The sequence below is a fragment of the Triturus cristatus genome, chromosome 2_2, assembly GCF_964204655.1.
Source record: "Triturus cristatus chromosome 2_2, aTriCri1.1, whole genome shotgun sequence".
NCBI lineage: Eukaryota > Metazoa > Chordata > Amphibia > Caudata > Salamandridae > Triturus > Triturus cristatus.
In genome coordinates this window covers 845,897,507-845,918,977 of record NC_140582.1, presented here as the reverse complement: position 1 = coordinate 845,918,977, position 21,471 = coordinate 845,897,507, and the positions used below count along the sequence as shown (strand labels likewise).

General features: G+C 47.1%; 1 protein-coding gene across 11 annotated transcripts in view; it reads left to right on the top strand.

The window, feature by feature from the left end:
- Positions 1–21,471, top strand: part of LIMCH1 (LIM and calponin homology domains 1) — an 860,130-nt gene that overhangs the window by 500,425 nt on the left and 338,234 nt on the right. For all 11 annotated transcript variants that reach the window (XM_085642190.1, XM_085642189.1, XM_085642188.1 and 8 more), the window contains exon 5: positions 9,901–9,931. In XM_085642190.1, coding sequence (XP_085498316.1) covers positions 9,901–9,931 — 31 coding nt within the window. The remainder of the gene's footprint in view (positions 1–9,900; positions 9,932–21,471) is intronic.

The following is a 21,471-nucleotide window of genomic DNA, read 5'->3' as shown; positions in this document are numbered from 1 at the left end:
CCCTGAAATGTACAGGCAGAGATTTAGAACTTGCAAGAAGATAGAGGGTACCATGTGGGTAGAATATGTGTCTTTTTTTGGCAGAGCAATGGAGCGCTGGGTAAAAGGCAGCAAAGTAGAAACTTTTGAGCAACTGTATGACTTGATTGCATGGGAGCATTTTTCTAGTAACTGTTTTCCTGAGCTACGCCAGCATCTGATAGATTGCAAGCTGACTAACCCTAGGAAGCTTGCTGAGGAGGCGGACCGCTGGGTGAGCACCCGGGTTCGCAAGGGTCCAGTGGGAGACTTCGCCAAAGGTGGGCAGGGTCCCCAGCAGAGAGGTGGGGGGGACAGGGGTAAACCAAGGGAGTTCCACCGAGGGCCCCAAGATAATTCCCAAGGGAACCAGGCAGTGGTATCCCAGCCTCCCCCAGATAAGAAGCCAGTGCCTCCAACAGGTAATCCTGTTCCAAGGAGGCCCACTACTTGTTTTAAGTGTGGCCAGGTGGGCCACAGATACTTTGACCCCCAGTGTCCCCAAAAGGATACTCCTGCACCACCCAGTGCACCGCCCCGCCAGCTTGCTAGTGTAGCCCTGGGGGAGGAGGAGATGGGTGCCCCCGGCGGGTGGGACCCCGTAGAGTTGACCCTTGTCTCACTAGGAGACTTTGAAATGGTTCCTAAGCCTGCACTGCCTGATAACACTAAAAAATACAGGCAGTGGGTAACCATCAATGGCCATAGAGTGGAGGCTCTGAGGGACACAGGAGCCAGTGTAACTGCTGTCAGCTCCCGGTTGGTGTCCAAAGAGCAGGTTGTGCCCCATGCATTCTACCCAGTAGTGTCTGCAGACAACACAGAGAGCCACTGTGAGGTGGCTCAGGTTCCCTTTGAGTGGGGGGGGGGTCTCAGGAACTCTTCAGGTAGCTGTGAGGCCCGCCATGCCTGTGGACTGTCTGTTGGGCAATGATTTGGAGAACTCCCCGTGGGCTACGGTGGAGAAGAGAGCTCACTTGCAAATGTTGGGACTGCCTGAGTGGGCATGTGCTACCGCTCGGTCCATGGCAGCCAAAGAGAGTATTGAGAAAGACCTGGAGCCTGAGAATATGGCCCAGGTCCCTGCCTTAGAGGGAGGGGGCAGGGTGCGCGGGAAACCGGCCCCCTTGGTTCCCACGGCCCAGGAGGGAGCAGACCCTGAGGGGGATGCCCTGGAGCCTACCGGGGAGCAGAGTACCGACCTGGGGGACCTAGCTGAGCCAGTGGCAGCAGGAAGGGGGGCCCACCAGGGAGGAGTTTTGTGAACAGCAGAGAACTTGCCCCTCTCTTGAGGGTATGCGGCAACAGGCTGCAGCCCAGGCAGCAGGTGATGTGTCCGGTTCACATCTGATTTATTGGGAGAACAGTCTCCTGTATAGCGAGCCTAAGGTTGCTGAACCGGGGTCAGCCCGTGTGCTGGTGGTACCCGAGTGCTTCAGAACCTTCCTACTGGGGTTGGCTCATGACATCCCATTGGCAGGACATCTGGGGCAGACTAAGACCTTTGAAAGGCTGGTCACCCACTTTTATTGGACCCAGATGCGCAAGAGTTCAGATACGTATTGTAGGACCTGTGAGACTTGCCAGGCAAGTTGGAAGAGTGGGGGGAAGATCAAAGCCCCACTCCAACCCTTCCCAGTTGTTAGCACCCCATTCGAGCGAGTGGGCATCGACATTGTGGGGCCTCTGGACCCCAAGACAGCCATGGGCAACAGGTACATCCTGGTCTTGGTGGACCATGCCACCCGGTACCCTGAAGCCATCCCGCTCAGGACAGTGACGGCCCCCGTGGTGGCACGTGCACTGATGGGGATCTTCTCCCGTGTGGGGTTCCCCAGAGAGGTGGTGAGCGACAGGGGGACCAACTTCATCTCCCAGTATATGAAGTCCCTGTGGAAGGAGTGTGGGGTGACTTACAAGTTCACCACTCCTTACCACCCCCAGGGTAACGGTCTGGTTGAGAGATTCAACCGGACCTTGAAGGGCATGATCATGGGCCTAGAAGAGCCCCTGAGGCGTAAGTGGGACGTCCTCTTGCCATGCCTGTTGTTTGCATACCGTGAAGTGCCACAGAAGTCCTTAGGGTTCAGTCCCTTTGAACTGCTCTATGGCCATCCGGTAAGAGGACCTCTGAGTTTGGTCAAGGAAGGCTGGGAGCAATCTCCCAGGAAACCTCCCCAGGATGTATTTAGCTACATCCTGGCCTTCAGGAACCAAACTCGGCGTTTCAGAAAAATTGCTGAGGCAAATCTGGAAGCCAGCCAGGAGGAGATGAAACGTTGGCACGACCAGAATTCCACTCTGGTCGAATTTCAACCTGGTCAGAAGGTTTGGGTACTAGCCCCAGTGGAGCCTTGTGCGCTCCAAGATAAGTGGACCGGTCCCTTTGAGGTGGTGGAGCGCAAAAGTCAAGTTACCTATTTGGTGGACTTTAAATCTCCCAGGAACCCCCTGCGGGTCCTGCATGTGAATCGCCTGAAGCCCCACTTTGAGAGGTCTGAAGTGGGCATGCTCCTTGCCACAGATGCAGGGATGGAGGAGGAAAGTGAGCCTCTTCCTGACCTCCTGTGTGCAGGAGAAAAGGATGGGTCAGTGGAGGGTGTGGTCCTCTCCACCACACTGACCCCTGAGCAACAGTTAGATTGCCGCCAGCTGTTGGGGCAATTCCCTGATTTATTTTCCCTGGTGCCTGGTGTCACTGACTGGTGCGTCCATGAGGTGGACACCGGGGACAGTCCTCCTGTCAAGCACAAGGCTTACCGAGTGACTGACCGGGTAAGGGCCTACATCAAGGAGGAGGTCTCCAAAATGTTTGCTCTAGGGGTGATTGAGTCCTCTAGCATCCCCTGGTCCAGCCCCGTGGTCTTGGTACCAAAAGCTGCAGCGCCTGGTGACACTCCAGAACTTAGGTTCTGTGTGGACTATCGAGGTCTCAATTCGGTCACGAGGACCGACGCGCACCCCATCCCCAGAGCTGATGAGCTCATAGATCGGTTAGGGGCTGCCCGGTACCTCAGCACGTTTGATCTAACGTCTGGGTACTGGCAGATCGCCTTAACTGATGGGGCAAAGGAGAGGTCCGCATTCTCCACCCCAGATGGGCACTACCAGTTCCGTGTGATGCCCTTTGGAATGAAGAATGCCCCTGCCACCTTCCAGAGGTTGGTCAATCAGGTGTTGGCTGGGCTGGAGGATTTCAGTGCCGCCTACCTGGATGACATTGCAGTATTCAGTTCCTCGTGGGAGGACCACTTACACCACCTCTGGGAAGTGTTGATGGCGCTTCGCCGAGCAGGCCTCACAATCAAGGCCAGTAAGTGCCAGATTGGGCAGGGTTCGGTGGTGTACTTAGGACACCAGGTAGGGAGTGGCCAGGTGGCACCTCTACAGCCCAAGATTGAAACCATCCTGGCGTGGGAGCCCCCAAGGACCCAGACCCAGGTGAGGGCCTTCTTAGGACTCACGGGTTATTACAGGAGGTTTGTCAAGGGGTATGGCAGCATCGTTGCCCCCTTGACTGAGCTGACTTCCAAGAAGCAGCCCAAGATTGTGAACTGGACTGACACCTGTCAGAAAGCTTTTGATGCCCTCAAAACTGCCATGTGTACAGCGCCCGAGCTCCCGGCGCCCAACTTTGCTAAGGAATTTATTGTCCAGACAGACGCTTCAGAGCATGGGGTGGGGGCTGTTCTGTCACAGATGAATGAGGAGGGACTAGACCAACCCGTAGCCTTCATCAGTAGGAGGTTACTTCCACGGGAACAGAAGTGGAGTGCAATTGAGCGTGAGGCATTTGCTGTGGTCTGGGCACTGAAGAAGCTGAGACCATACCTTTTTGGGACTCACTTCCGGGTGCAGACAGACCACAGGCCCCTCAGATGGTTAATGCAGATGAGGGGTGAGAATCCCAAGTTGTTAAGGTGGTCAATTTCCCTACAGGGTATGGACTTTACGGTGGAACATCGCCCTGGTACAGAACACGCCAATGCTGATGGTCTGTCCAGATTTTTCCGCCTTAGTGAAGAGAACTTCCAAGGGGATGGGTAGTTCTCCCCACATTTCAGCTGGAGGGGACGCGTGTTAGACCTGGCACCATTGGCGTGAGTCTCCCTTCCTTTTTTCGCTGTGTCTCCTCTGTTTTTGCTGGTTATAGATGCTCTGGGCGCTGTGCCGCTGCCATTCAGTGCCGCAGCGCGAATGCTCCCTTTGTAAAGATGACATATGAATTGGTACATCCATGATTGGCTTATTCAGTTTACCTGTTAGTCCCTAGTAGCATGGCCGGTGTGTGCCCAGGGCTGGTAAACCGAATCCTGCTGGTGGGCCTGCAGCACTGGTTTGTGCCACCCACAGAAGCAGCTTGTAAAGTGTGTCTCAGACCTGCCACTGCAGTGTCTGCGTGCAGTCCAGAACTGCCATCTTGGCTGTGAAGTGCACCCGCTTCCCAGCCCCTAAACCTTCCCTTGGCATCATGTAAGCCCCCCTTATGATAGGGCGCATTGTATGTGTAAGGTAGGACATGCCCTGTTGTATGTAGCATGTCCTAGTAGTGAATTACACCCAATTTCGTTTTTCACTACTGTAAGGCTACCTGTTCTCCATAGGCCAGAATGGGAGGTCTGGGCTATTACATCCTATAGTCCTAACTGACCCACAGAACATGGTAGAAAAACGAATCTAGTATGCCTGAGCTCAGAATATTAAAATACATCTTTTAGTGAAGGTTATTTTTATATTCTGGGTTTGAAACTACCACTTTTAGAGTATAGGTACTTTCTTGCCTAAGCCTTCCAGTTGCTCTGCTATTATGTGTATTGGCTGTCTGGTTTTGGAGGGACAGGGCAGGCTGAGTCAGACCTGGGTTGAATAGAGCGACCTGCCTAGGTGTGAGGGGAGGGGTAGCTCCTGCACTTGAATAGGGCTGTGCCTGGCAAGGTGAAAGCTGGCTCCACCTCCCACTGTGCGTCTGGGGCAGACCCCCTCTTTCTGAAAGGAAGGATGCAGCCTGATCAACAAAGTGCTCCAGGGCTGGGCAAAACTGGTTCTGGCTGGGTTCAGAGGCTTGGGACCCCTAAGAACAAAGACTTTGGGGGGTATAAATATTTGTGCACAAACCCCTACAATTTGTATTGCTCCTGGATAACAAGAAGAACCTCTGTCCGTGGACTACAAGAATCTGCAGGAGAAGGACTGTCCTTGTGCTTGTGTGCTGTTTCTGGGACTGGCCTGCAGCTGTTACTACTGGACTTCAAGAAGAGGAAAAGAACTTTGATTGGACTTTTATTTTTGTGCTACAGCAATCACCCAAGGGCTAGAAGAGAGCTAGCCTCCTGCTGGAGTCTCAGGCACATCAGACTCCATCATCAGCCTCCTGTTTCCTCCCAGCGAGGATTACTATCTGCAGGTGAGGCTCCTGTGTGTTCCAGGACCTCTATTTCTACTGTTGAGAAGAGAGCGCTGAAAATCGTCGCTAACCTCCGTTAGCGAGCCGCTGCAGCTGGTGAGCGTGAGAAAAATCGCCGCTCCGCTGTCGCCGAGCGCCCGCTATCCGAAGATCGTCGCAGCACCTGTCTGCGGGCCTGAAAACGCCCGCTATCTGAAATCATCGCAACAGGATCATCGCAGCGCGGACGCCGAGCGTTCGCCATTTTCCCCGCATCGAATCCGGATCGTCGCTTCCTCGCGGAGCGCCATCTTTGTCAACGCAGCAAGATCGCACACGCAACAGGCTCGGTGCATCATCCTCCCTTCGCGGCAAGGATTTCATCGCATCACCGACTTAGCGTGAGTAAGTTTGTCGCTTTGTCATGCCCGCAACCCAGCGCATCATCCTCCCTTGCGGTAAGGATTCAACGCATCGCTGGTTAGCGTGAGGAAATTTATCGCTACAACGCCTTAGCGACATTTTTGTTGCTTTGCTCCAGGAACCAGATACTTTGTGAGTAAAAGGGTCGCAGAGACCCCTGCCTTGAACTAAACATCATTTTGTGCATCCTGAACTATTTTTCCTTGCAGCATTTCTAAAGTAATTATATTTTTATAGTATTGTGGATTTTTACTGTTATTGGTCTTGTGATTAAGTCTATATAAAAATACCTATTTTCATAACTACTTGAGTGGTGTCCATTTGTAGTGTTTCTCATTATATTACTGTGTATGGTCATAAATGCTTCACACACTGCCTCTGAGATAAGCCTAGCTGCTCGTGCTACGTTACCACAGGGTTGAGCAGGGGTTGTCAAAGGGTGTAGACTGCTTACTCTGACTTAGGAAGAAGGGTCCCTACTTGGACAGTGGCCAGCCATTGCCAACTAGAGACCCCCATTTCTAACAGGCACCTTAATGCACATTTTTCAAAGGAGTCATGCAATGCAGAGGGAAAAAACACTTCTCTTCACCCAGTCCTGCATCACTGCGAATGACCAGCAGTGGGCATTTCGGAATGTTCCTTTGTTTGATGATGCCTGATTAGATTTTGTGACCTAATGTGACATCTTTCACTAGCTGCTCCCTTTATTAGTTTGTGTTTACCGCTCTTGACACCATGGCAAATGTGGTCATCCTACTCGGTTAGTAATTGCTTTACCTCTCTTTTAATCCATTGCATTGAACTCCCTCATCAGTTCACTGCTTGGCATTTGCGCTTCCCCATGTATTCGTTTTTTGTTCTAAGAACTGCATCCTTATTGATGATTGTAGAAATTCAGATATCGATTAACTCGATTAGAGCATAGTGTCCAGGTATTTGAGTGGCCTGGATCTCACAGTAGACTTGTTTCTCCCCTTCAAATGCTGTGAAGTCCTGGGGCTTTCTCCATGCTGTTGCGGGGGCCATAATACATGGCCGTGATTAGGGAGGAGAAATGTAACAGAGGTTTAGTGAGCATTTGAATATGTGTGGTACTTAAGACATTGGTGAAGGCCCATGCTATTCTTTCCATTTAATAATATCTATATATATTTTATATATTCTAAATCGACTGCAAATAATGCAATGTCACATTTTTGTACATTACTTATGTTTACAACCCTAGGTTTAATAACATTAATTAGAATTAAGTTGACTCTGCCTTGTAGGTTAGGGATCCGTTTATATTAGCCTTTCCTCTGTTATCTTTGTGTGATGGTGTTTAATTATGTGCCCAAGAATATGTTTACTGCTACTGGTGGGATATATCAAGATTGGCAAGTTGTTTGTTTCCGAAGTTAGATCTGCAATGAGTCAATTCTTATTATGCAGTTGAAGCTTTTATTTTCTTACCCTTTCCAACTATTCTCAAAGCGTCTTTTGACGTGTCTCCTTATTAAGAACAAGTGAGGGTCAAATTTAGCTAAGGTGACAAAATGACTCCTTGTCACCAGCTATAAAATTCCCCAGTCCTTTGCTTTCCTTTTACAAACCAGTGTGATTGTATTCGTCAGTCGAATTGGTTTCATTGACTTGAATCAAGACTACAGCTTCCAGAATCATTTAGTTTGTTAAATAAAAGCCAGGATTTGGACCTTGTTTCATTACTGACATGGCGTCATCTGGGAATGTTTTCCTACAAGCATTCGCTGCATCTGGATTCATGATCTGGTACAAAGTAATGTTTGGCCAATTCCTGGCCCTCCTGCTAGCACTCATGTTGTTGGAATTACTTCTGCGTATTCATAAGACGGCGATGGAGCTGAACAAAAAAACATATATTCACTCTATGCCTTTGGGCCATCTTGATAGCAGATGGGTTCCTTGTTTATAGTGATTTCTACAACTACCAGCACAGTGCTTAGTCTCTCATTGCAGATATTGGATTGAGTGTTAAAGTAGCCTCATGTGAACGGTTCACCAGACAATCTTGCAACTGTTCAATATGTAGGACGCATCTTGTGCCAACACACTATTTCTGTGCACCAGGAGTGGAATGATAGACTTGGTGAGGTTTCTAAATATGCTTCTTGTAGGTTTGGAAAGACCTACAGATCTTTCTGTGGTGTGCATGGCTTCCATAGAAAGTAGCTATCATGAATGAGCAACTCAAATCAGTTTTTTGCTGTGGTGGCGACCCAGCATCAATATGCAAAACTTGTTTCATTGCTATGATGTCAGCATGGAGAAGGAACTGTTTTCCAGTTCTCATCCACCTTGTTTAAGTCTTCTCAAACTTGAGCTAAGTGATGGGAACGTGGTTAACTCCCTGACTGCAGAGATATGAAAGCATCAATGGAATGGCTTGTAATGAAATATCATGTCCCCTCTCTTATCCCAAGTCTCTTCAAACCCAAACGAGGCAAGGAACTGATAGGTGTCGTATGCCATTGTAGATTTCTCTCTAACCTACAGATTTGCGTGTGAGATGGAAGTCTGTCGTGTTTGCTAGCAATTCTTATGCCAGCACTTCACCTGTGGCTGCTCTCTAATAGAAAATATAGAGCATAGCCGAGGCCTGGAAGGGGAGGGAGAGATGGCTATGCAGAGGGTGTGAAGGCCATTTTGTGTATGGCTTCCCTTTGATTCATCTCCTTCTGCACAACTGATCTGTCAGATAAGCTTACAGGATTTTACCTGTGAGGGATGCATACTTAACAGAAAATAGTTGGTGGAGGATGAAGTTTCCACTTTGAAGTTCCAATCGGCATCATAGTCGCCTCGGTGTTGGTGGGAAACAGATGCAATATTGATACATCCCCTCTATAATTCTATAAACTGTACCTCAGAATCTTTAATTTTCTTCTTGATACTGATTGGAGTGGCCCTCCTTTTTAGGTCTCGCCTGACCCAGCGCATGCGCTGGTCTGGCGAGACTTATTGAGAGGGCTCCAAAAAGTGCTACCAGGCCAGCCTAGAGCTACAGTGCATGTGCGCGGGCCTCGCTTTACCGCGATGACTTTCGGTTTCATGGCGGGTTTGATCGTGATCGCTTTCACTTTCGCGGCCGCACGCCGCTTTGCATAGCCAATAGGTCTCGCTTTTGGGACCTTATAAGTATTTAGTTATGCAACTGTTGCATGGCTAAACACTTATAAGGTCCCAAAGGCGAGACCTATTGGCTATGCCAATGCTTGTTCTACATGCAGATTGGGAACAATTTTGTATGAACTAGCCTCTGTGAATAAGCAACGTGGCTTATTGGAAAGTATGTGCCCCAGAAAATGTGCAAGACAGTCATGTAAACAGCGGTATGGTGAGGGCAGTGTAGAATTACTCAGTTGCATGGATTTTCCAGGCAGGTATGGATTTGCTTCATTTGCCAAATAACCCTTCGTGTTCTGAAAAATTGGGATTTTTAAGCAAAAATGTATTTTGTAGCTCAGGTGAATAAAAAATTATGGGTGACACTAGCCATTTTGCAAAAGATAAAAACTGTCTGTGGTTTATTTCAGTTTTCAAGCATTAAAGAAAACTATTTTGGCCAGGTGGTGTTAACATGCCTAATTGGTTGACTTTAGGGGGAGATCTTTTGTGTGCAGCAAAAAACACAATTCTTACTAAATATACGTCCAGGCTATAGTAATTAATATTTTTTTCTTTGTCATAAAGATGTTTTGTTTATCTATTCATTTTTGCATTATGGGTGCAGTTCTTAACGCAGCAGTTATGCCAAGAGATCACTCATAGAGAAGTGAGGCCATGTTGTATCTCTTTAAGGTCCGGTTGTTGCTGAATAATGTTTTGAATATAATTCACTGAATGAGTGCATTTTCTTTTGTGAGAAGCCTCTGTATTTGTTATACCAGTAGGATCCCTTGTCTATCACTGTGTTCAAGCTAGAGTGTTTTTATTTCTATAAAAGGATGCACATACTGTATACATTCACTTGCAATGTTTGATTTATGCAAATATACCTAACAAGTTGCACCTTGTGTGATGCAATATTCTTTTTTTTCTTTCATGCACCCCAGGAGCACAGACTACAGCAGAAAGCTGAAAAATGTAAGTATTTGTGGGTGTTTACGTTTTGTTTATCATGACTGCATTGCCCCTGAGTGTCTGACTGTCACGTGCAGTGTCCGGGGTAGCCATTGTTTAAGATATACTGCTGACTAAGGCTTGAATGTCGGCAGGAACCAGCGCGCGCCTTTAGCCTGCTCCCACATACACGCCTCTCAAGCTGGCCTGCGTGGGAATATAATTGCAGCGCCGAGGCCCAATTATTTATTTTGGAAATACGCGTAGCCGAGAGCATAAAGCTGCGAGGACTTGCTGTACGTGCTCTCCCACGCAGTGTTCCCCTGTGGAGCACGTGCAGGTGCTGCTGGGTTTGTGCTGAAGTGGAGGACACGGGAGGGCGGGCCCGGACTCCTGACGGCGCGCGCGGACTGCTTACGGCGCGCGCTCTGTTTCTGAAAGGAAAGTAGAAACGCGCGCATTTGGAAATTGCACCTGGTGAGCTGTTTAGATGAAAAAACAGAAACCGGTGAGGCTTCCTATTCAGATCCCAATTGCGGTTATTGGATCAAACCCTGAAATATTTCTTGTCACTTTGACTACATTTTCCACACTGGATCAAACACAAGGTGTTTGTGGGAATACACCATCAGAACCTGCAGTGTGGTAATTCCGTGTTCACGCAGTGGCTTGCTGGTGGAGGCCTGGAAAAGCAATGAATTGCTAATTGTCGGATGAAATACGCTACTCGTGAACGAGGTTAGCTGGCATCGTGGGCGAGCGTTTAGAAATAGTTTGTGGTTTTCTTGTCGGTTGCGAATTATTGAATGTAGTCTGGCCCTCGGCCACGTGCGGTGGATGAGTCCCCCAGCATTTATCGTATACAAGACATAATCTGAAAATGTACTGCTTGCCGAAGGAGCGATATATGTTAATGCGGAGGACGAGTACGATGACTCTCTCTGTATGTCTGTGGTTGACTTTAAAGTGTTTCATTACCAGTTGTACGGCCTGTAGCACTCGAGTGAACTGGATGGCGGTTCGGTTCTGGAGTACTCGGCCTGAACAGAAGTGATTTGTTCTTATTGCAATATATATATATATATATCCACCCTCCACGTTCCTCTACTCAGGCTAAGTTTTTAGTGCCAAGGATCAAACGGTCTCGTCTGGGTGGTCGGTCCTTTGCTTATCTGGGCCCCCTTCTCTGGAATTCCCTTCCTCTATTTCTTAGGAAGGAAACTGTTTTCAGCAATTTTCGCAGACATGTAAAGGCGTGGTTATTCAACCAATAGATTGTGGTTAGCTTGGCTACTTGTATTTTTTTCCTGTATTGCGGCGCTGGGAAACCTTTTTGGTAGCTATGCGCCTTGTATATGTATATGTATATATATATATATATATATATATATATATATATATATTTACATATATATATTTTATTAGTGGGCTGTGAGGTTTGAATAGACTAGTGTGCATTGTTAGTAATGGATTACATAGGATAGCCGCCAGCTGGACCCTGTTATGGATCTGTGAAACATTGTCTGCAGAGGTCTTTGTCAAAGCATATTGGGAGGTTATGTTTTGAGTCAGTTTTTGCTTTTTCTGTTTGATTGGGGCATAGCTATTAATAGTGCAGCAGGTGCTGTGGCACCAGGGCCCCTACAGTACACCAAGCGCCTGGCACAGTTAGGCATGCAACACAATGTCTGGCACTTCCCGAAAAGTGTATGTTTATGTTCTCACGGATGTGCCTTTGACCCCGCTGATAACTGGTGGGAGAGCGTTCCAACATGCTTTGCACCTCCTTAGAATAACATTACCATCTACCACAAAGTTGTATCTGTGACAACTGGCCCTACGAAGGGAGTGAGCAGGGAAGAGGCATTGGAGTACCAAGGATGGAAACCCAGCTATGGGGTAGCTAAATGGACACCTTGAATGTGGTGGAAAGGAGAGGGTGTTGTGGTGACAAATTGTCCTTATTCCTTTAAGGACAATTTGTCTATGTCGCGCGCCTGTTCTCGGGCGCTGTTGTGATTTGCATACGCCATTCATACTGGAGTTCTCGTGCTTCTGCAAGTTTGACAGTTGCAGCGGGAACACCAGGATGAGCGGTTGTGGGTTTTTCATTCTCCATGCTTAAAACCTAATAAAGGACTTAAAACTAGACTTGCGCATAAGGATCATCATTTTCACATCAGAACCCGCTTTTTAACAGAGGGTCTACTGGACGGGCCCACGGATTGTAGTTGGAGGGGTGAGGGCACTCCGTTGCATAGGAGACAAGTATCTTTATTCCTGTTTGACCAAGGAGGGGAGATGTTGCCTCCAAGGTCGAAACAATGCATCATCACCTGATCCAACTCACTTCAGCTCCTAAACTCCACCCCCTACTGGATGATAGGGACCTAAGAAGTTACCCCTTCCCACCCCTCGAGCACCTACATGCTTAAGCAGAACGCTATCATGTCCACCCAGCCCCAAGGTTCTTCTCCCAGCCCATGCCTCTGGTGGAAGTCTGCAGGTTGCAGGAGACCGGTACATGTATACAATACATTTGGGAGGGCAAAATGTGAGTTTTTGATGGAATTAACTCACTGACTCAGCTTTTACAGTATTCGCGACCTTAAGAGAAAGCATCACCTGCACCGGACGCGTGATTCAGACCAAAGCATTAACGCCTTCCCATTTCAACATCGCGTACTCCTTTCCGCATGAACACCTTTTCAGACTTGAGCAGAGAAGCGTGTTCGTAGTGTTTTACAGCACTGACCAGACATGAAAACAACACCTCTAGTAAAGCTGCTGCTGTGTAAAGGCTGCGTTTGAAGAGGCAGGCAGTGTGGTGTTACTGGATGGAGTACTGCTAATCCGGTCCACTCTGCTCACCTGACAGTCTGATGAGTGAAAAAGAGTGCAACATTTAAACCTTTAGCTTTGCAAGTGGGCAGTGTGGGGGCAGCAGTGTATTTGGCGCAAGGGCAACACATTGGTTAGAAGTACAGCTGAGAGCCAACGGCGGTGTCCTAAAGAAAGGTGGCATTGATGGACTTCGAACGTTCCAGAGTTAAAACCACATGAATGTCTCTCATTCCGCCCAGTGAGCCAGCGGCATGCAAAAACGGCCTATGAAAGGCTGTCCATCTTGGAGCTAAGCACCAGAAACCCCTTCCACGCCAGTATGGAGGACCAGACTCATGCGCAAAGCCAATGGGCCCAAGGTCGAGTACTGGAGGCTGCTGTCTTAGATCTTCCAGGATGTCAGGCAGGAAGATGTGAGGGATATGACGCAAGCACAGGGGATGGATTAAGTAACAGGAGGGGGGCATTGCCACAGGAGAAATCCGTGGGCCAATTCTAGATACAGAAATGTAATTAGGGACCTGGGAGAAAATGGGGTGGTGCTTAAGCTGCAATGGATATGATGGACCATTTTAGGATATAGAAAAAAGGCTTTAGTAACAATCTCGAAGTGCGCCCTACAATGCACAGAAGGCCTTCATTTGCTGGCCAACTAAAAAGGGGAAGAGACCCAGGTGGATAATACCAGGGGTTCTCTGGCCTACAACAACTCACACATCGAAAAAGCCACGTTTACGCCTGCAACTAATGAGTGGAATCGCTGTGCTGAGAGGGACTTTGTGATGGATACATACTAGATATGATTCCACTGTCCATGGACTTTGATTTGGTTCACAGGCAAGGGTTGCGCTCACAGAAGGCAGTATAGGAAAGGTATGTTGTGGCTGTGTGCATTTTCACACTGCTTTAGAAAGTAAGAGAAGATTGTTTTAGGCTGTTTTTAAGGTTTAGAAGGAGTTAGGAATTTTCTTTGCATTCTGGATGAATGCTCTTATCATTGTAACAATAGCTCGCCATTTTTGCTACGCCAGAGTAGTGAATAAGAAAGATAAATAGATATGATGCTTGCTGTCACTTTCATTAACGTCTCAGAAGTGGAGGTCCACTGAAAGTATCCTGCTGGTGTTTTTGGGAGGTTTGGGCAGTCTCCAGATGGGGCCTATCTTTTCTAATAGCCCTTGTATGACAGTGAAACCCCTTTCTTTTTTCTTGTCTCTGCAGGTTCATGGGCCTTCAAAAGTCTGGGCTCATAACAGATGTACAGTGAAGTTTTGTACTAATGCACTGGACTAACTTGTCTCCCGCTTTCTAGCTCCAGCTGCATTAATTTGTGACTGGGTGTACCCCACAATCCATAGAAAACCATGTTGTCTCTAACTTTGTGAGACAACGTGCCATAGTCTTACTAGTACCCTGTGCACAGTAGGCAGAATTTTGATGGCTACCTGTGGATCAGAGCCAAGAATATGGTCAGCAGCAGTCTGTTATTAAATGGCCTGTCCTTCTCCCTCAGGCACCTCTCACTGTGAGGAAGGTGTTCAGTGTGGCACGCTGTGTTACAATTGTGCCCCACAACTTCAGAGCAGCCGATAAGCCAAGGAACGTTGGTAAGGAGTGTGCTTCAAAGACAATGTTCTTTCAAGCCTTCTGTTGGTCCTGACATCCTTGGGGTGGTTTTCTCTGATCCCCTTGCCTTCAGTACTCCTGTTTTTGCTGACTTCGGTTTAGCTGGCCTTAGGACTATGCACACTTTACCACTGCTAATCAATGCTAAGGTACTTGTGCTCTCTCCCTTAAACATGGTAGAATTGGCTTACACCCAATTGACACATTTAATTTCCTTGGAAGTCCCTAGTAAAGTGGTACTACATGTACCCAGGGTCTGTAAATTAAATGCTACTAGTGGCATGTTCATTACATCAAACTGGAGCCGCCCTACTCCCCAGAAACATGGGCCACTAAACAATGTAACAGCCACAACAGTTCAGGGAAAATAATTTATTTTAAAAAAGGAAACACTCATGATACTGTAACGAAATCACGAAAATGTATGGCTCTCTGCAACAATGGAGAAAACGGAAAATAAGGCACCCACTATAGACTCTTGTAGAATACTTTTTTGTTAGTTAATATATTTTTTGTAAAGCATGAATAATGCAGAATCCAAAATAAACAGACAGTTAGTGCTCACAAGGTTACACCCAGCATATAATAATGCAAGTTAGAGTGTAAATAAAAAACACACACAATGGCAGAGGAAAAAAAGAATGCAAATATTTATCTGTATTATAATAAGATCAGAATGCAATGTACGCTTCCTCTTGGTTTGCCAAAGGAGAACGTCAACTGCGTTTTAACCTTATTGATTTGTTAGGTCATCATCAGGACATAAAAGTGTTTGAGAGCAACCATCAATTTCAATCTATGTGTAGCATATATTATTTTCAAAGTAAGGTCAAGAAAGGATATCCCCTAGGTGAAAAATGTGCACCAATTTATCTTCATAATCTCAAAGAACCGTAGTTCCGCTACTACGTGTATCCAAAATTACACTGGTACATTGGGATTAAATTACAGCACAAGAGTATCAAATTCCAAGAAACTCATCTGAAGTGCTAACCAATTTGCATATTAAAGTCTCAGGGAATTGAGTTCACCTCAGATTGCCAAACGTGAAACTCTTTGACCGGTTAATGTGTCGCCCACTTAAGTAGCCCTTTTAAGGCCTTTTTAAACATATCTCAGGCCTGCCACTGCAGCCTATGTCTACAGTTTTAATCTGCCATTTCGACTTGGCAAAATAAACCTTTTACCAGGCCAATACCTTCTTTCTTAATACATACAAGTTGCCCCTGGGTTGGCCATAAACAGTCCATAGGGCAGGGTGTAGTGTATCTAAAAAGGTGGACTTCAAGTTTTACATGTCCCAGCATTGAAAACTCTTTCATTTGTTTTTCACTGCTGCAAGGCCTGCCCCTCTCATAGGAAAAAAATGGGTTACCTTATTTCATTTAAAAAGTGATAACTTTCAATTGGGAACAGGTAGGGAAGTCGAGTTGGGTCTCTAAAGAATTGTAATTTAAAACCATCTTTAATGGTAAAGTTGGATTTTAAGACACAGTTCTGAAAATGACACTTTTAGAAAGCTGGCATTTTCTTGTCCAAACCATTTGGTGGCTGTAGCCTGGGTCACATGACTAGGTGTAGCTGGCATTTGTTCTGTGTGTATTGCTCCCAGATAGTGAGACAAAGGGGGAATAGGTGTTGGCAGGTTAGGCCATCTCGGTCAGGATTAGGGGGAGGAGCTGCCCCATCACAAAGGGTTTCACACTAGGGCAGGGAGGAGGGTAATTCTGGACTCCTCTTTAGGGGAGGACACTAGAATCTTCTCCCACTTCAAAGTGGGCATCAGGTACAAATAGTGGACCCTCGGAGCCAAATCTTCAGATCGTTTCTGGATTTTTGGACTCTACCAGGAAGAAGGACTGTCTAGCTGTGAAGCATGCCCTGCTGACCTGCTTGCTGGCCAAAGGCTGTTTTTCTACCCAAGGCCTTCTGTTGCTGCCCCAGGACTCTTATGCTGTCATAAGCTGCCCTGCTAAATCCAGCCTGCCTATGTGGACCCAGGACTCCAAGGAATCTCCAAGGGTCAGTTGGCTAGTCACCTGTTCAAGCCACAGAGACGTAACCGGCTCGTTCCAAGTCGGCATAACTCTACGGATCTTGACACAGCACAGCTCTCTATAGACAGTGTCCCAGTGTGACGCAGGTCGCCCTCAATGCCGACGCATCTCAGCACAAGTCCTCGCAAGCACCTGCGGCCCCCTCAATAACAACACAGGGCCTCATATCTCATCTCTTCGTCAATGGCTCATCGGCTGGGTGCAGCACAATGCATCTCCTCGTTGAAAGCTCATCAGCCCGCTGCTGCTCATTGCACCTCGACACCAGACCTCGCATCGCAGCTCGTCATGGACAGTTCCTTGACGCTGGTCTACAGATCGAAATAAGGACTTTGCATCTTGGCGCCCAAGCCACAAGTACTTTTCAGCGCATTGAATTGAGTATCCTCATTGTGCTCCAATGCGGTTAGCCTGCATTTGTGACTTGAACTCAGTCTACTGCAACATGATAAACACAGTTGGTGCTTTTTGCTTCTTAGCTCTTAATTTTCACAAAACCTTTAAATTTCATATCGCTGGGTCTACTAATCGGATTGTTGTTGTTTTGGTGTCATATAACTTTTTACATTTTACTCTCTTTTTCTAAATTGTTAAAATGGGGAAGGCAGATCTTAATTTTTTAGTAAAGCACTGTTAGCAGTGAGCATTTGATGCTTGCAACAAACTGTTAATATGTTGGTATCGCTAACAGCAGTACTTAATTTGAGCCAGTGGGGGCCACCTGCACTCATTTTTGTTGACCATCATTTTTTTTAATCAGATCATTTACAGGAGGGAAAAACACCGAATTGCAAAGACCGAGGAAAAGAAAGACAGGAAACCTTCATAAAGGGAGAAAGCAGGAACCTACAAGAGTGAGATTAACAGCCAGGGACTAGCTGGTAGTGGCATCAGATGTCATAGTTTCATAAGTAGCACAAATCAGACCAGTCCAGAATTAAACATGCATATTAATAATAGGACTGGTATATTTAATAGAAAACGTTATTAAGCTAAACGTTACAATGATATGGGTAGCTCAAACAGCACTCAGTAAGAAAAGTAGTGCAATGAAGGGATGTAGGCTTGTATGGGAGGCAGCAAGGAATGTGCTGCTCGTGAAAAGACAAATAATGTGGACTCAGAGTCCACAAGGTTTACTAAGGCCAACCCGTCTTGTAGATCTGGATAGGACGCTACCTGTGCAAAAGAGCTCGAGAGGTTCTTCCGGGAAATAAGTTCTTGTTTGGGCTCAGGATTCTGTTGATTCTATGGTGTTTGTTTTGTTTTCCCTAAGGTGTTCTTTATTGGTAATTGATTTTCATTTGTCCTTACATTGGAACTGAAATCTTGGAGTTCGAGGTGTACTGTCCTGGATGCTGTGTCAGGTCTTTCTGCCTTCGTGGCGCTTTCTTCCCAGACTTTTCACTTTGAGGAACCTGTGCAGAAAGATTCAACACATCAGTTTTCCTTCAAAGTTGTAGTGCTTCTCCATGCGGTTGGACCATTTGCATAGACCAATATCTGAAGATCCCGTCCTTTGGTTTTTGAGAAGTCCATCTTGTCGTGAGTTTATAGGCGATGAATCAATAAAGGGATTCTCGAGGAAGACTGCGTAGTGTTGCTACTCAAGGGAGGCGGCATCTCAAGAGGGGCCAGGATTCAATCCACGTGACTGTCAAGGTGACAGTTCTTCTCTTGAGCATCTTAGAAATATGTTGCATAGGCTTAGTTTAAGGACTCTTCCTGGGAAGTTCATTGCATAGTCCCTGGCTTGTTCCTGCTCAGTGTCCGACTGTTTCTCTTCTTAGCCTCAGAGGCAGCACAACACTTTTTTAATGTTCGTTTTAAGCCCTTAACACATAATGAGCCCCAGTGCTAACTATCAAATTTGCTGCTTGGCTTAACGTGGCACTGATTTTTGAACTGGTTTGGAAACTGCAGTAAAGATAAACACAACATGCCTCGATTAAATAGCACAAGTATCGAGCGCTCTGTACCTTGCCTACGGGAAACCTGTTCCCATGGAAACATAGCAAAGCTATATTTTCTGAAAAGAAAATATTGGTATTATGTAGAAACCTGGGTGTGTGGTAGGCACCGTTCCACCGTGTTTGCATAAGCCTAGTGCTCTTCTAAGTGTCCAGGATGTTGCTCAAATATTATTTACTTGTACTTGTCCGATAATTCGCCAGATAAAACTGCAAAGGGATCTACAATACCTTTCGCTGTTTCTGAGTTTTCCATCCGTGAGAACTGATGTAGGACAGGTGTGCTAGGAATCACCAGCTTTTCAGCGAGAGCTTCCTAGGCAGTAGTTACTACCGTCACACATGAGCATGCCAGTTTTTTTTGGGTAACTGTGGTCTACCAGGACACAGAGAAACATAAGACTTTTTTTTTTATAGAAACTACACACTTTAAAAATTAAGTTAGGTTAGGGTTTATTTAATTTCGGTTTCCAAGATTATACGACCCATAATCAAGACAAAATAAATTAGATTATAGAACCCCTGTGAAACGTACTACATTGTGAGAAACCTAAAGCGAAAAACATTCCTGAAAACTACAGTGTGTTCGTATTTCTACCGTATACCACTTTCTGTCCTCAGTGTGAGTCCAGACAATATGAAGGAACAGTAGAGAAACAAAGAGAACTTTACAACGTTTTGTCTTGCTAATTTATTTTTGATCTCTTTCCCAAAAGCTTCCTAATGCTGCACACCGCTAGCGCAGGCTGTGGAATGGAATTTTGAATGGATCCCGCAGATTTGCTGTTCGGATTTGGAATTCTCCTACTGACCTGGTTGAATTTTGTGAATAGAAGAGAAGTGGATTTAATTAGCGAAGTTTTGTAATGAAGAATGGTTCTGTGTACAACGCAGAGCGATGTAAAGGTTATTTACTTATGGAAGGCAGTTACCGCACACTTGCTGAAGCACAATCAGGCAGTGCCCGATGGGCTGGGCTGAGAGGTTGGTGTGTGGGGAACTGTTTTTTTAGCAGTGTGGTCGTTTTTTTAACCTTGGTTTTTACCGTTGATTTTTCTGTAATCACTACAGAAATTGTCGGCAGCAAACACAAAATGCATGCAGTCTTCTATAGCTTGCAAAATACCCGCACAGAATGTCTTTAGAAGTTCAAAACTGCCCTGATTTGTGAATGTGTTTTATTTTTTTTAGTGCTCTGGTTCTCTAATGGGGGACACTTATATTTTAGTGTCCGGGCCTATATTTTTCCCCCATTTCGAGCCTGGATATGATTTTTTCTCTGTAGTTTAATATTAACCACAATGCAGCTAAAATCCTAAGTTCATGGTGGCAGCCCTTCATTTTGCGTTTCTGCTTGCTGCTGTTCTGTATTTAAGACTTTATCACAGGTATTGAGATTATTAGAAGCTTGAAATTGAGCATACGTAAAAATCGTCAAACGGAAAAAAAGATGATCGGTGAAATGCTTGCTCTGCTATCGGCAATTGTTTATGCTGCATTACAATCCATCCTTTTTTTGCCCTCTATAGTAGTGTAGATTAGGGCCAATCCTATGTAAATCAGGCTTCATACTACCCGTATAAGAGCAGTCCAACCCAAACTGCCAGGCCCTCTGTATATGGAGCATACACAGGCCCATGCCAGGCTTGCCCGCCTCTGTGAGGAGCAGCCTGTGACTGGTGGCATGGCGAGCACGCGACCCATGTATGGGCATACTGATCGCACTTAGGGCATCTCACTGAAATAAAAAGGTAGTGTGTCTATCACTGACTTTTACAATCGCTCCAACTATCACCTTTGCGTTTCACACCCTGTCCCAATATTTAAAAACGTAATACTTGGCATCCTTCGTTGTGCTTCCGCCACCATCTGACCCTTCCCCGCGGATTACTGACTGACATTGCCTCTCTGAGGGACGGCATTAAGTGAAATTGGCCCTCTGTGGAAATTGACCCTCTGAGAGTTGCTGCTAACACAGTCTGCAGTTCACGGCAGTTCTCTTCAGACCTGCGGCTGAAAGGTTAGAGCAGTGGTACTCAAAGTACGGCCCGGGGGCCGCATGCGGCTCTCTGATCTTTACATGAGGCCCCCTGGGCAGCAGCAGCAATGGGCTGCTGTATACTCGACTCAGCACTAACTTTAAAAAAAGTTAAATGGAGGAGGAGCCTAGCGCGCATCCAAGATGGTCGCGTGAGCACAGGGCTCCCCGGACCCTTTCTGCTCCCCGGAATATATCCTGATACTATCCTGATTTGGTGTATGGAATCTGGGAGATGAAGACCAGCTGATCATATATCTCTTTTCAAAACTCTAATCGGACCTGGGAATCCTGAGTTGTCGTCGTCGGAACTTTTGGGACCCACCCGACGGAGGTGGCCGGGGTGAAGGTGACCCGCGGGGCCGGGCTGCAATTGAACAACAGCGGCCTCAGCGCGGCGCCAGTTACCGATTCAGCACTTTCGGTTTCGGTTTTGGCCTTCAGGAGATCAGCTGGCGTGCGTGCTCAAGGTGGCGAGGTGCCTCCTGGGCCTCTGCCCGAGGCTTGCTTCCATCTGCTACTGGGGGGCCTAACGCCTCCGACCCCTACACCGACAGTTTGTGGTCCTTTCGCTGGCGCCTGCACACCCCTTGATCGGAGGTCCCATTGAGAGACTGCGCTAACATGGCGGGCAAAGGGGGTCCGGAGGGGCGCAAGACCAAGGCTTCACTGCGCGGGGGAGCGGTCCAGAGCAACAACATGGACCGCTATACCCAGGGCAGGGGGTCCCCTGGCGCTGCTGGCCTCTCCCCGGATGCTGCAGGGGGAGGCACGACCGTCTCTGCGGAACCTTCCCTACAGGACATTATGGGCGCCATCGAGGGCATCAGGGAAACTATCGCGACGCAATATGAGGCCCTGGCCCGTAAGATCGACACTGTCGCGATCGACGTCACCCTGATTCGGGCCGACCTCTCTAAAACCAATGAGAAGGTCCAGGCCCTTGATACACGGACCTCCACCCTGGGTGCGGAGGTGTCGGATCTGCGGGCCGCGCTTGGGGACATTAGAGTGGTCAACGACCATATG